An 11,483-nucleotide genomic window follows, 5' to 3' on the forward strand; every position below is an offset into this window, starting at 1 on the left:
CATTGTAGTTCAGTCCTGCAGACACTGATTAGCAATACTGTGTGCTGCTCCAGTTTACTTTACAACAGCAGACACCATACTCTCCCTCAATCCCTAAACACATCATAGGTGCACAGGCCTTAGCCGAGTGATTGACATTCCTTATGGTAAGCCAGCAGCAAATGTTCCTTGTGGCTCTCCAAACAAGTGGATGGGAACAAAGAGACAAAGAGTATTATTTTCAAGTTTACACAACGTGTCTCCACCCAGACAATGCAAGTAATAGGATTAACATTAGCGTTTTGTGCTAGAAAATGTCTGGGAAATAACTCATACCTCATAAAAGTATATAAAAATACCTGAATGCAATAAACCAATTGAGACACAAAGCAAGATTTACCGTTGTGATTGGTATTATTTTTAAATGTGCAAAGTACCAAAGTTAATTTACAGCAGAGCAATCCGCCCCAAAAACTATAAACTGCTTCTACAGTCTTCAATTCCAAACGAGGATAACACAGCAGTCTTGCAAAAACCATTCAAACACTATGGAAGAATGCACATATTTTCAGTTTATTGTCTTTTTAGTGCCTATGGTTGAAAAGATTCCTTTGGCACTCAGACCTTTGCCAGAGTTCACAGGTCAGTCAGTCTGTATTTTCATTGCTCACCAGTGACAGAGGATCAACAGTGCCGTCTCTATCCTGCCCTCTGGTGGATAAGTTTCTATACCATGCTCTTTGTTCCTGTCACCAGTTCAGTCTTATACACATTAAAAGAAGACCATCTGTGTTAAAAATCCCCACTGAGGATGCTACGATCTGACTTGTGGGTGCTATAGTCCTAAAAATTAATCAGTTAGTGAGGCAGAGTGGTGATCCTCATGCTTTGACTTGCAATGGGGTATGACACCATCGGGGTGGTTGCATGACTCATGGTGATCCCAGGCAGAGGCTGTGTCATGGACACGGCTACAGGTGCAACAGAAACAGCCACTGGTGCCATAGATACAGGAGGTGCCATGCCCTGGGCAATGGTCTGTGCAAGGGCAGCTGAGAGGGGGGTGATCTCAGGGTTAAGGTGGGGTGGAGGAGCTGTAGGTGGGGCTGCATTATTTGGCGGCGCAGCAGGGGCACCAGTGGAAGCCACCAGGTCCTGCTGAGTGACCGGCCTAGGCTGCAGTCCTGCGCTGCTCAGGGTGGTGTGAGTCTGGGCGATGCTATGATTGTAGGAACTTACTGCACCCACAGGCGGTGCCAGACTCTGCTCAGTGGGTGCAGGAGTCGACGAAAGTGTCATCACCTTGGCCTGGCTTCGGAACTGGGCGTTCTGCTCCAGAAGAACCTCGTTTGTAGCAATAAGATTTGAAACCTAAAAAAGAAAAAAAATATGTGCGCACTGGAGCCCAAAGTACACAGTGAAGAGAATTGTTAACTGGCATCATTTCTTAATCAAAAATTAAGATACTTATTACAATACTTCATTTTTGATTAAGAATTGATGCTAATCAATCATATCAATAAAGTTAGCTAACAGATAAAAAATGGGTAACATTTTGAATATGATGACCTGTTGGCTCAGTGGTAGAGCATTGGGTTACGATGCAGAAGGCAGCAGGTTCAAATCCCACCCTACCATATGTTGCCCCACCCATCCACCAAGGGTGATCTTGATTCTGGTCCCAAGGCTGGCTAAAATGGGAGGGTGGTGGCAGTAAGGGCATCCGACATAAAAACACATACCAAATCAATGTGTGGAACATATTCTGCTGTGGCAACCCCTGAAGGGACAAGCTGTGGGATCTTTTTTTTTTTTTTTAATTGTGAATTGTGTGTTAATTCTAATTTTTTTTCACCAGCTCTTTCAGTGCACATGTAAATTTAACTCAATTTAATATTACAGTAAATTTACTTTTGTAGTTTCATGATGTTAATTTTTGTCCCTTTGTATCAAACGAACAAATGTTAAGGTGAATGTACTGCAGATGTACTGCTGATATGCTGGTCTTCAAAAGATTGGTCACTTTAGATCTTCCTGACCTTGTGTTTCATTTCGATTATTTTATTTAAATGTTTTCACCATTTGTTGTACAGATCCCAAATCAAATCCCAGAACAGACTTAAGCTGTGATAAGGCAGAGAATGCTTTCAGCATTCAAAAATTAAATGACTAAGATGGCAACAGTGACATCACGTTAAAAAGGATCCACCTGTTTTATCAGTACGAGGAGTTGACAAAATAGCAGCATGCATTCATTCCACTATCAAATATGTCTGCTATTTTGTCCACCACTGTATCTAGTATTTGCTGAAGCCCAATACAAATTGTGTTTGTATTAATTGCAAGTGACATTTTAAATAAGTTTATCGAAAGTGTACCTCACTGTAAGATGTTTTTTCCCCGGCATTTTATTAGTACTTCAGTAATGTCTAACCTGTTTCTTTAACTCTTCCACTCTTTTCCTCAGCAAGGAGTTTTCTTCCTCCAAAAACCTGTACTCTAGAGGACGTGGTGGCAACGTGGCCTGAACTCCCAGCTCATAGTGACCACCTACGTTCCCATCTGCCAGGCGTAGCCCCTCCAACCGCCGCCTCTTCAACTGTAGAGCAGTGTGGTCCATGGAGGCCTCAAACGAACCAGCATCGAACAGCCCACTCTCAAGCAGAGGGTCATAAACTGAGCATGTGCTCCTATCATAACGTCTCTGTCCAGCAGAACTCATGGACAGACAACCACTTATCCCACCTCCACCTACTCCTCCGACTCCTGATAGGCCTGGATCTCTGCAACCACCCAAGCTGGGGCAACCCATCCCAATCATATTACTTCCACCTCCACCTCCCACAAGTCCTTGTATTCCTCCACAGGTACCTCCTACCCCACCACCTATCCCTCCCCCAGCATTCACTATTCCGCTGGCACCTGGCCCCATAACACCACCTACTCCAACCCTGGAAGGTTCATATTCATAGTCTTTTTTGACATGTCTAAATTTACATTTGTTGCCTCTCTGGCACTCTCCTTTTAGGAAGTCTCTGCAGATAGGGACCTCGCCACGACTATGGGGGAGATCCATGGGGGACAGGCCAAGTCTTGCTGCAACTTTCCCTCTTAATCTGAGGGGTAGCTCTCCTGTTTTCTTGTAATAGTCCTCATCCTCTTTAGACCCATGAACAAAGCGGCAGTTGGAGCGCATACACTCCTTATTCTGATGGTCATGACAAAAGATGAACTCATTCTTTTGCACGCCTAGGTCAGGCACCTCATTAAAGTCTGGGTGTCTAAAGCGGCAACGCTTCCCTCTCTTGCAGACATTGCGTAGGAAGTCCCTGCAGACACCGTCCAAAGCCAATGCTGTACCTTGGCTCCCGACTCCACCGTTTCCACAACCGTTGCCGTTTCCAAGTGCCCCTCCTCCCCCCATACCCCCAGAGCCTGAGATGCTGCCTCCAACACTTCCACCTGATCCCCCTCTGCCCTCTGACGACCCCCCTGCCAAACCAGACACAGGCCCTCCTTCCTCACCCAGACTACCACCACCCCCACCACCACTTGACAGGTAGGAACTGTCCCGGTCAGGCATGGCGCTCCGCCCAGCACAAGGAGAAAATAGCACTCATGTGTATGAAGGGGGCTGACGAGACTTGGCAAACATTCACATACACAGGATGTCATGAACAGTTTTTGCCTTGGAGCAGTGCAATCTGCTATGGAAGCATCTGCAAGAAAAAACAAACAACAAACAAACAAAAAAGGCCGGGTATATGTAGTTATTAAAGTATAGAACATATAAACATATGCTACTTTAGGCCGTAACATAATAACATAAGTAGAATAATGGTGCTTATACACGGTGCTAAATATTCATCGTGACAAGACTGAAAATAAATCACGGTAGTTAGCAATGGTGTTCTTTCTGGAGAAAGAGTAGCAATCAATGTTTTGGTAAAATAACAGACTTCAAACATGTATTCACACCAGACGACACTGATGAACACACATACCCGTTATAGGCAAATCACACTGTCCTCTCACATTCCAGATTAATAAACCTTAAATTGAAAGGGAGCCTGGCGCTCGTTCGCTAGCATATATTAGCTAGCAAACGCCATGTAGCTAACTGGCTAAATGTTGATGTTGTCCTACCAAACAGAAAGCAGGAGCAAAATCCAAACTACAGCTGAGCGATTCCTATCCAAAAAAAACCCTTGCCCCGATTCCCTGGAAGTTACACGTACGCTTCTGCTAACAACAGAACCCAAGCTTGTGTTCTTTGTGCCATTTCCTCCCAGCCCCGGTGCTGTTTACCACATTTCTTAAAGCCTCTTTTACTACCAACGAAGAAGACGACGCTCTTCCTTCCGCTTCCACGGATTGTTGTTTTATATCATCTAGTGGTGAAACTCGTGAATTACACGTAGCCAATTATGATTTGCCAAGTGTAGTAGTTTCTTTTCCCTTCTTACCAGGAAATAAGTGCGCGTTATAAATAATGTAGTGGCAGCTACAGCTAAAGTGCGGTGAGACTAGCTGTGCGTTTCTTTTGATGCATATATTATCACAGTTTTGTACCTGGTTCAGTTGAATTAAGTTTAATGCTGCTAATGTACTGCTAAAGTGTAGAGCAGTCACCACATAACTTCATTTAAAAATGCAAATGATTTGTCAAACCACGAGTTAGCTGCACTTCCAGATAAACGGTGCAGTGTAAGAGTCTTGTTTTGAGTTCCTCATTTGTGCTCAGGCGTTTAGCATGGCAGTGCGAGGTGTTTTCCCCTGGATGCAAGCCTGCGTGGTCCTGCTGCTCTGCTTATCTGAAGCCCCGTCTGCGGCCCCAGAGACGAGCGCAAATTACTATGATACCCTCAATGTTGAGCCAACGGCAACTGACAGGCAGATAAAAAAGGCTTTCCGAAAACTCGCCATAAAGTACCACCCTGATAAGAACAAGAGCACTGATGCAGAGGATACTTTCAGAGACATTGCTGAAGGTAACATATTCCTGTAAAAAACTGGACTTAAAAAAAAAAGTTTGGAATGTAATTGAAACCAGGGCCATTTGCTGTGTAGTTTAATAGGTAAATTATGGCGTTGCACTATACAGAGAAGTGTTTCAAATGCATGAGTCTTCTCTTATGGATTTAAATGGAATGGGAAATAGAGGAAAAACTGTTTTAACAGCACCACAAACTAGTTTAAAAGTGACCATAAAGCTGTTCTCTAAAACTGAATATTATGAAATATTACAACATTTATTAAGTTTGAGTTATTGTAGAGTTGTTGAACATTTAATAAACGTGGACCTAAGGGCACTTTCATTGCTGTATCTCAAGCAAAGTAATGTTCAGTCGAGTTTTCTCATCCCTTAGCCTACACAGTGCTCTCCAACAAGGAAAAGAGGAGGCTATATGACAGCGTAGGCCATGACACATTCCTAAAGACTGAAGCCTCTGTTGACCCTGAGGAAGAGGATGAGACAAGTTTCCACTTCAGCTTCTCTGACTTCTTCCATGACTTTGATGACAGTCCCTTTATGGAGTCGCACTTCCAATGGAGCTTTTACCAGGATGAGGAAGATGACGACGGTCTATATGAACATTACAGTTTTGACGGGTCTAGTTTCAGCTTTCTTTATGGGAATGAGGATGAAAATGGGGACCAGTACAACTACTGATCATTTTGGGTTTTTTTTTGTCCTGTCGCTCAAATGACTGTTGTAATGATGTATGTTATAACAAAGTCACCATAATAAATTGTTTGGTCTGTGACCATACCTTGTAGCCTGCCTCTTTTATGAGATTGAACCAGAGCTTCAGTGGTTGTTTACAGATTCACGAGGTTTTAAGGCTGACAGCTGGGTAACTGATTTGACCGTTAGGCCACTTTTCCTGTGTGGGTGTGTCAGAGGCCTAGAGTTACTGACTAACACACCATTTATTTATCTTTTTTCCCTGCGCCAGCACTTTGGATTTGGCACTATTTTACACTGTTACTGTTAGGACCAGTGTGCACTTTGACCCAGAGGATATCCTGTGCCTTCTCGGCAGCTGTGGTGTGAGTGTACTAAACCCATTACAAGACAGAAGGTCTTTGCTGCTTTATGCACTTTTATTGATATAAAAGAAGATTTAAACATTCTGCAACGAAGATAGAAGACAGACTGAAAACATTATCATCCAAATTTGAGAATGATGGTAAGTCTGCCTTGAATTGTTGTAGTTTTGACAGTGTTGTACTGTCATGTGACATCTTTTCACTCTAGGCAGGAATCCGTATATAAGCTGTAGGCCAAGTGAAGTTTTACATGTGCTTTAAATGTTGTTTGACATAAAGTGAATGGCAGCAGCATTTTCTACCACATTTTAATATTACAGGAAGAAGTAAAAGAAGTAACATCTGCTCTGAGTGTTCATGGTCATAACATCAAAGTTACAGAGGTTCTGAAAGACGGGGACACACTTACCTTTCTAATAGTATCTGAAAAGGTACAGTAAGAAAATTATAAATGTGCTGTATTTAAATGCACTATTCTATCCAGATTCATGCGGCAGACCACTAGAATATGCCAGCTGATGTGTCTGAACTATATTTTAAGTACTGAGGACTGCTCAGCTGACATGTCTTTCCTTTGTGCCAGCTGTCTGGAACCGGGGAGTACCATGTGCACCGGACCTATGAGGATTTTGAATGGCTACAGCAAAACCTGTTCTCTCAGGAGGATGTACCTGGCATACAGGGAGTCATAGTCAGTACTTTATTTCACCTGGCCTCAACCCAAGCCAATTTGACTTGTAAAGCTAATAAAGGAGAAGAGGTCATGTAAATTAATTCTGGAATATCATGGTTAATGTGGATGTGTATATCTCCCTTTAACTACTACTATATGATAAGAGTAGAACTGACCTACTTTTTAAACAACCTGGGTACCACGACTGCTGTCATAACTAAGAAAGTCACAGACCATTCGCAATTTACTTTATAGTCCTGAAAATATTTAGTTTCTTGTAAAGATCCTTCTCCTTCTTTACAGCCTCTTTCCCTGTGTAATAATCAAGCTGATTTTAGTGTCATGACTCTGCCAGCTGCCCGAGTACTGTAGAAAGTTGGGTAGAAACTTTGTGATTGTGTGGATATTTTTTTTGTTCCTCTAAGGAAGTATTTTGTGCACTACTTCCTGTACAGTAACATAGTGTGTAGAGCAAGCTAAAGTTTGTACTGTCTTACACAAGTACATATATTGCACCATACTGTGCATATTGTCACTGCAGGCACTGTACTACAAAAAGCACTAACCTTCTTACGTTACAGTAGAGGAAATCTTTACAAAATAATTTGGGCTATAATGAATCTCATGATCATGATCTCTTTTTTGCTTTAAGTTTCCCCCTCTTCCTGGAAAGGCACAGGTGAATGCAACGAGCAAGGTTATAAAACAGCTTGGTGAGTGCACCGAATGACCACCTGCATACAAGAAAATATATACAATAAATTAAAAGAGTGATTGAAAAGTCAGCCAATCAAGGTTTATTCTTAGTGTAATGTTAAGTGTTATAATAAAAATGGGGGTTTGCAATTCCTGCAGGTTTCCTTGGTTTGGATGAGTGGCAGCCGTACTGTAAAGCACTGGAAACTTTCCTTTGTCAGGTGGCTTCACACAGCATTCTCTGCAAAAATAAAGCAGTGGAGATCTTCCTTACTAGTTCAGAAGTAAGTGGGTACAGATGAATGCCTTTTTGTTTGTTTTTTATTCTCCTTTATAGTTAGCAGCAGTCAAAAGGAAGAATTCCATGTTGTAAAAATGTAATGTGATATATTTATACTTATACAGAGTTTTTTTAAACTTTCACTGACACCACTGCAGAAGAAAGAATGGAGGGATTTATAATAATACTGGAAGTCACTGAAGATCATAATGAATGTTATCATGGGACTGTGTGCGACACAGGGTGTGGATATTTTATTGTGAAAAACAGTAAATTGTATTCTGAAAACCACAAATGCAAAGTTATGGCCTCTCTTTGAGAAAACCTTGCAGAGGTTGTGTCGTCACTACTGGACTGATGGGTGAATGTGGATAAGGAGATAGAGCAGTTGGCAGTGGTTCAAATCCCATATTCTCCTGTTTCATATGTTGTCATCAGTGTCTTGCGGCAACATTGTAAAGCATTTTGTCTGGTAATGTAGAAAAGTGCAATTTACTGTAAGTGCTTACCATTTACTGTTCATACATCAGAGTTTGTGTCACTTTCTGGATATGATACAAGTCCTGATCACGACACAGTAAATTCTCTTCACTTTATCTGTGTTAGTCATCTAGCGTGGGATGTTGTACATCTAGCATTAACAGTTTTGTAGGGGCCCAGCCCAAAAAAACAGGCCAATGTTTTATATGTGGTTTGACAAGTTCATAACATTCTAAAGCTCATGCAGTATCCATAAAATTTTTTCATGTCCTGTTATTTGTAACAGATCTTTTAGGATAACCTGTCTATACTGCGCTGAACTATATTTACTTTCATAACGTTACACCTACCCTTTGTCCTTGTTTGTAGCGTCCAGGTGGACAAAGAGTGAAGAAAAATATTTTGAACCGGCTGAGTCAAGCTATGGAAGAGAAGAGAAAAGAAGGCCATAAGGTACATAACTGGGACTCTGGGAGCTGGAGCTGGGTATTATCAGCATTCACATCTGTATGTGAAGTTTGAATGCTATAATAACTTGTGTCTGCAGGATGTGGATGACTTCTTTCAAACTGAACGTGATCAGAACATCATTTTAACCATTTCCACCAAGACTGCTGCTGAGGTGAATTGATCATCTGTTTGCTTTTTAACAGTTTTCTTTTCTCACACGACCACAAACGCACATGTTGTCATTTGAGATTTGAACTTTAATTCTCCTTGCAGCGGTTCCTTGATGTGGTGCTAACTGAGCAAAGTAAGAAAAGTGCTTCACTTTTATAAAGTAACCTTTTACTCAGCGGCCACGAGGGTAGACAAAGGGATCACTCAAAATTCACTGTCGCTATTTGTATGTTTACAATCAACAGTTATTATTTTAAGAGAATATGTAGCATATTAATATTACTGTACATCATAATACCAGTTCGGTGTGTCAAAGCCCTGAAGTTACTCTATGTTTTTTCAGAAATTGCTGTAGCCTGTGGGCACTTCTCAGCTGCTCTGCATCTCTGTGTGGAACCAGGGGAGGATCCTGGCAAACAGGACTTCTCCAAGTGAGACAATAATTCTATTGGTCCCAGGCTCATATTGCATGTAAAAGTGTGTGTATACCTACAATAATTGACAACACTGTTTTCCTTCAGAATTTGTGTGAAATTGTCAGAAGTCTTTGATTCTATTAAGGTAAGTTGTTTATTCTTTTTAAAAGAGATGGATTGGCATTGCTATGTACCATTTGTCTGCCAAACCATCTGTTAATCTGCACATAATGGGCTTGTGTGTGGGCAGAAAAATATAACAAGTGTTGCCAAGAACAACATGAACACTCTTGGGCTAGGCTTGGACTTGGAGTCACGCTGCCAAGAGGCAGAAAAGGTGTGTTTTTGTCTTATAATCTTCTGTGCATCCTTTCCATTTGTCTTGAATCTTGGCAAACTGGGTGCTGTGTGTAACCTGATTTTATATCTAATGCAGGAAATGCTCTTTAGGAGAACCTGTAAACTAGTGGAGTTAGAGAATGCCAGAAGGAACGCAGAGAAAGCCAAGCCTGTGAAGAAAGCTCCTGTGAGTGTCTGCACCTATAAATGACAGAAGCACACTGCTAGAACAGAAATGCATTCTTTGATGTGACCAGCAGGCATCAGTATCATTCTTCTAATGTGATTCAGTAGTAGAGAAAAGACCATTAAGAAGAAAGTAGGTTCCAAGTACAAGGTAATAATACTTACAAAAAGAAGGATATAATGATGATGAAATGTTCTTTGCATTTATCAGATGGAGGAAGTGAAGAAAGCAGCAGAAACAGAGTTTGATCACATCTGTAAAGTGGCTAAACAGGAGGTAAAACATCCCATTTAAACAGGATTCCCTCTTTCCTCGGCCTATGTGCCTCACCACCTCAAGTTTCATATGACATGCGGATACTGTGTGTAATAACATAAATGTGATGTCTTGTCCCAGATTGTGGGATTCGAGGGAATCCGAGTTAAGATGTTGCAGCAGGCTCTGGTTCAGTGGTGTGAAACACAGCTTCTCACAGCCAAAGAAAGTGCTTCCCAGTTCAACCAGCACCTGCAAGCCTTCAAAGGGATGGCCTAATGACCTCACTGGTTGTCTCTTAATGTAGCAGCACGATGACGTCCATTGAAGAAAAGCATGGGTGACATGCAAAACATCAGTTTTATCTTCTATTCCGATGCTTTTTCCCCAACAGCATTACTAAAATCACTGTGCCCATGCTTACTTTCTTTCAGTCTCTCCTCAACAACACTCTTAGGTATAATGCCCCAATAAAATACTTTTTTTTTGAGATGCCATTGTGTGTGTATTTATTTTTATAGTACACTCAGACATTTTTTGCTGAGAGTGTATTGTGCTGCTCTCTAGCCACTACATCAGCTGGGGTCACTCAAAATAAAGTGTGATGAATTGATTCCCAAAGTACCTGCTTGCCTTTGTGTGTGTTTCTTACTCCCGGATCATTAATCAGTTAGTTTGACTGCTCCAGCAAGGACATGGCGGCAAGGACACTCAGTGCTCCGGCATTTTGTTTTTTTGTCTCATAACAAGCTCTCTTACAATCACTCTATTTTTTGTACAGTTTGAGCTTTTAGTGAAGTCTGGCATAAAACTTTGACACACTTAACTGAGATTAACGTAACAAAGACAAGCACAATGTCATCCTCTGTCTGCTGAGGACTGTAGGTCCATACCTCAGCACTGCTGTTTGCTTCATATTATCTGTTCCAGCCTGTATTCTCTCCACTGGGTGAATAACTGGGAGTGGTTCCCCATTTGTGGGAGTGAGTTAGAAAGAGATAGATGATTGGTCATAAGAGTTGGTGGAGAGGATGGTTTGGTTCAGGCAACAGTGAAGGGGTAAATAAAGGGCAAACATGCCACAGAGTGTATTTTCAATTCACCCATAAATATTACTTGTGGATAGAACGTTTGCTTCCCCCGGTTTCCCCGATGTTCTTGTAAGTTGATCACCTTAATTTCTCTATCCTCCAATACTCATGCTGCTGTTTTATCCTCAGAGAGAATCCCACAATGCAAACAAACAAACAAAATAAAAAAAATTATGCTTTTCATTTGCATTGAGCAATTATAGAGTGTATGTGTGATCCAAAAGCAACAGTTCCACGGTGCAATGCTACTGCTCTGGGCTAGTTTAAAGCTGTTTAAAACAAAGCAAAGGCAGTTGTTTTAGGAACTTACTTCATTTTAATCCCATAGGAAATTGAAATTTGTACATAAGCTGCTCAAGCTCCTTTCAACACTTTCCCCCTACAACAGCATTCTGAGTACAGTATAGTTCAT

At 41.5% G+C, this 11,483-nt stretch overlaps 3 protein-coding genes across 7 annotated transcripts; 2 read left to right on the forward strand and 1 right to left on the reverse strand.

Moving 5' to 3' along the window:
• Positions 1-369: 369 nt before the first annotated feature.
• On the reverse strand, positions 370-4,367 carry zc3h10 (zinc finger CCCH-type containing 10). Of its 3 annotated transcripts, none has more exons than XM_067503539.1 (3): positions 4,218-4,367; positions 2,414-3,698; positions 370-1,350 (listed from the first exon to the last, which is right to left on the reverse strand). In XM_067503539.1, the coding sequence occupies exons 2-3, from the start codon at positions 3,560-3,562 to the stop codon at positions 838-840; spliced, it is 1,662 nt and encodes a 553-aa protein (XP_067359640.1). In that variant the 5' UTR covers positions 3,563-3,698; positions 4,218-4,367; the 3' UTR covers positions 370-837. The 3 variants fall into 3 exon arrangements, with proteins under 3 accessions (XP_067359640.1, XP_067359639.1, XP_067359638.1); XM_067503538.1 differs by having other exon boundaries at positions 4,126-4,367; XM_067503537.1 differs by having other exon boundaries at positions 3,984-4,367.
• Positions 4,362-5,752, forward strand: LOC137127098 (dnaJ homolog subfamily B member 9-like). Of its 3 annotated transcripts, none has more exons than XM_067503543.1 (3): positions 4,362-4,499; positions 4,724-4,970; positions 5,349-5,752. In XM_067503543.1, exons 2-3 carry the CDS (start codon positions 4,733-4,735, stop codon positions 5,651-5,653), a joined length of 543 nt encoding a protein of 180 aa, XP_067359644.1. In that variant the 5' UTR covers positions 4,362-4,499; positions 4,724-4,732; the 3' UTR covers positions 5,654-5,752. The 3 variants fall into 3 exon arrangements, with proteins under 3 accessions (XP_067359644.1, XP_067359643.1, XP_067359642.1); XM_067503542.1 differs by having other exon boundaries at positions 4,377-4,511; XM_067503541.1 differs by having other exon boundaries at positions 4,462-4,970.
• A 181-nt stretch (positions 5,753-5,933) lies between these two features.
• si:dkey-28n18.9 (sorting nexin-6) lies at positions 5,934-10,475 on the forward strand. Its single transcript, XM_067503540.1, has 14 exons — positions 5,934-6,173; positions 6,354-6,464; positions 6,617-6,724; positions 7,359-7,419; positions 7,562-7,686; positions 8,532-8,615; positions 8,710-8,784; positions 8,886-8,916; positions 9,127-9,214; positions 9,305-9,344; positions 9,450-9,536; positions 9,636-9,725; positions 9,936-10,001; positions 10,122-10,475. The coding sequence occupies exons 1-14, from the start codon at positions 6,168-6,170 to the stop codon at positions 10,257-10,259; spliced, it is 1,110 nt and encodes a 369-aa protein (XP_067359641.1). The 5' UTR covers positions 5,934-6,167; the 3' UTR covers positions 10,260-10,475.
• The last annotated feature ends 1,008 nt before the right edge of the window (positions 10,476-11,483 follow it).

Source organism: Channa argus, chromosome 5 (genome assembly GCF_033026475.1).
Source record: "Channa argus isolate prfri chromosome 5, Channa argus male v1.0, whole genome shotgun sequence".
NCBI lineage: Eukaryota > Metazoa > Chordata > Actinopteri > Anabantiformes > Channidae > Channa > Channa argus.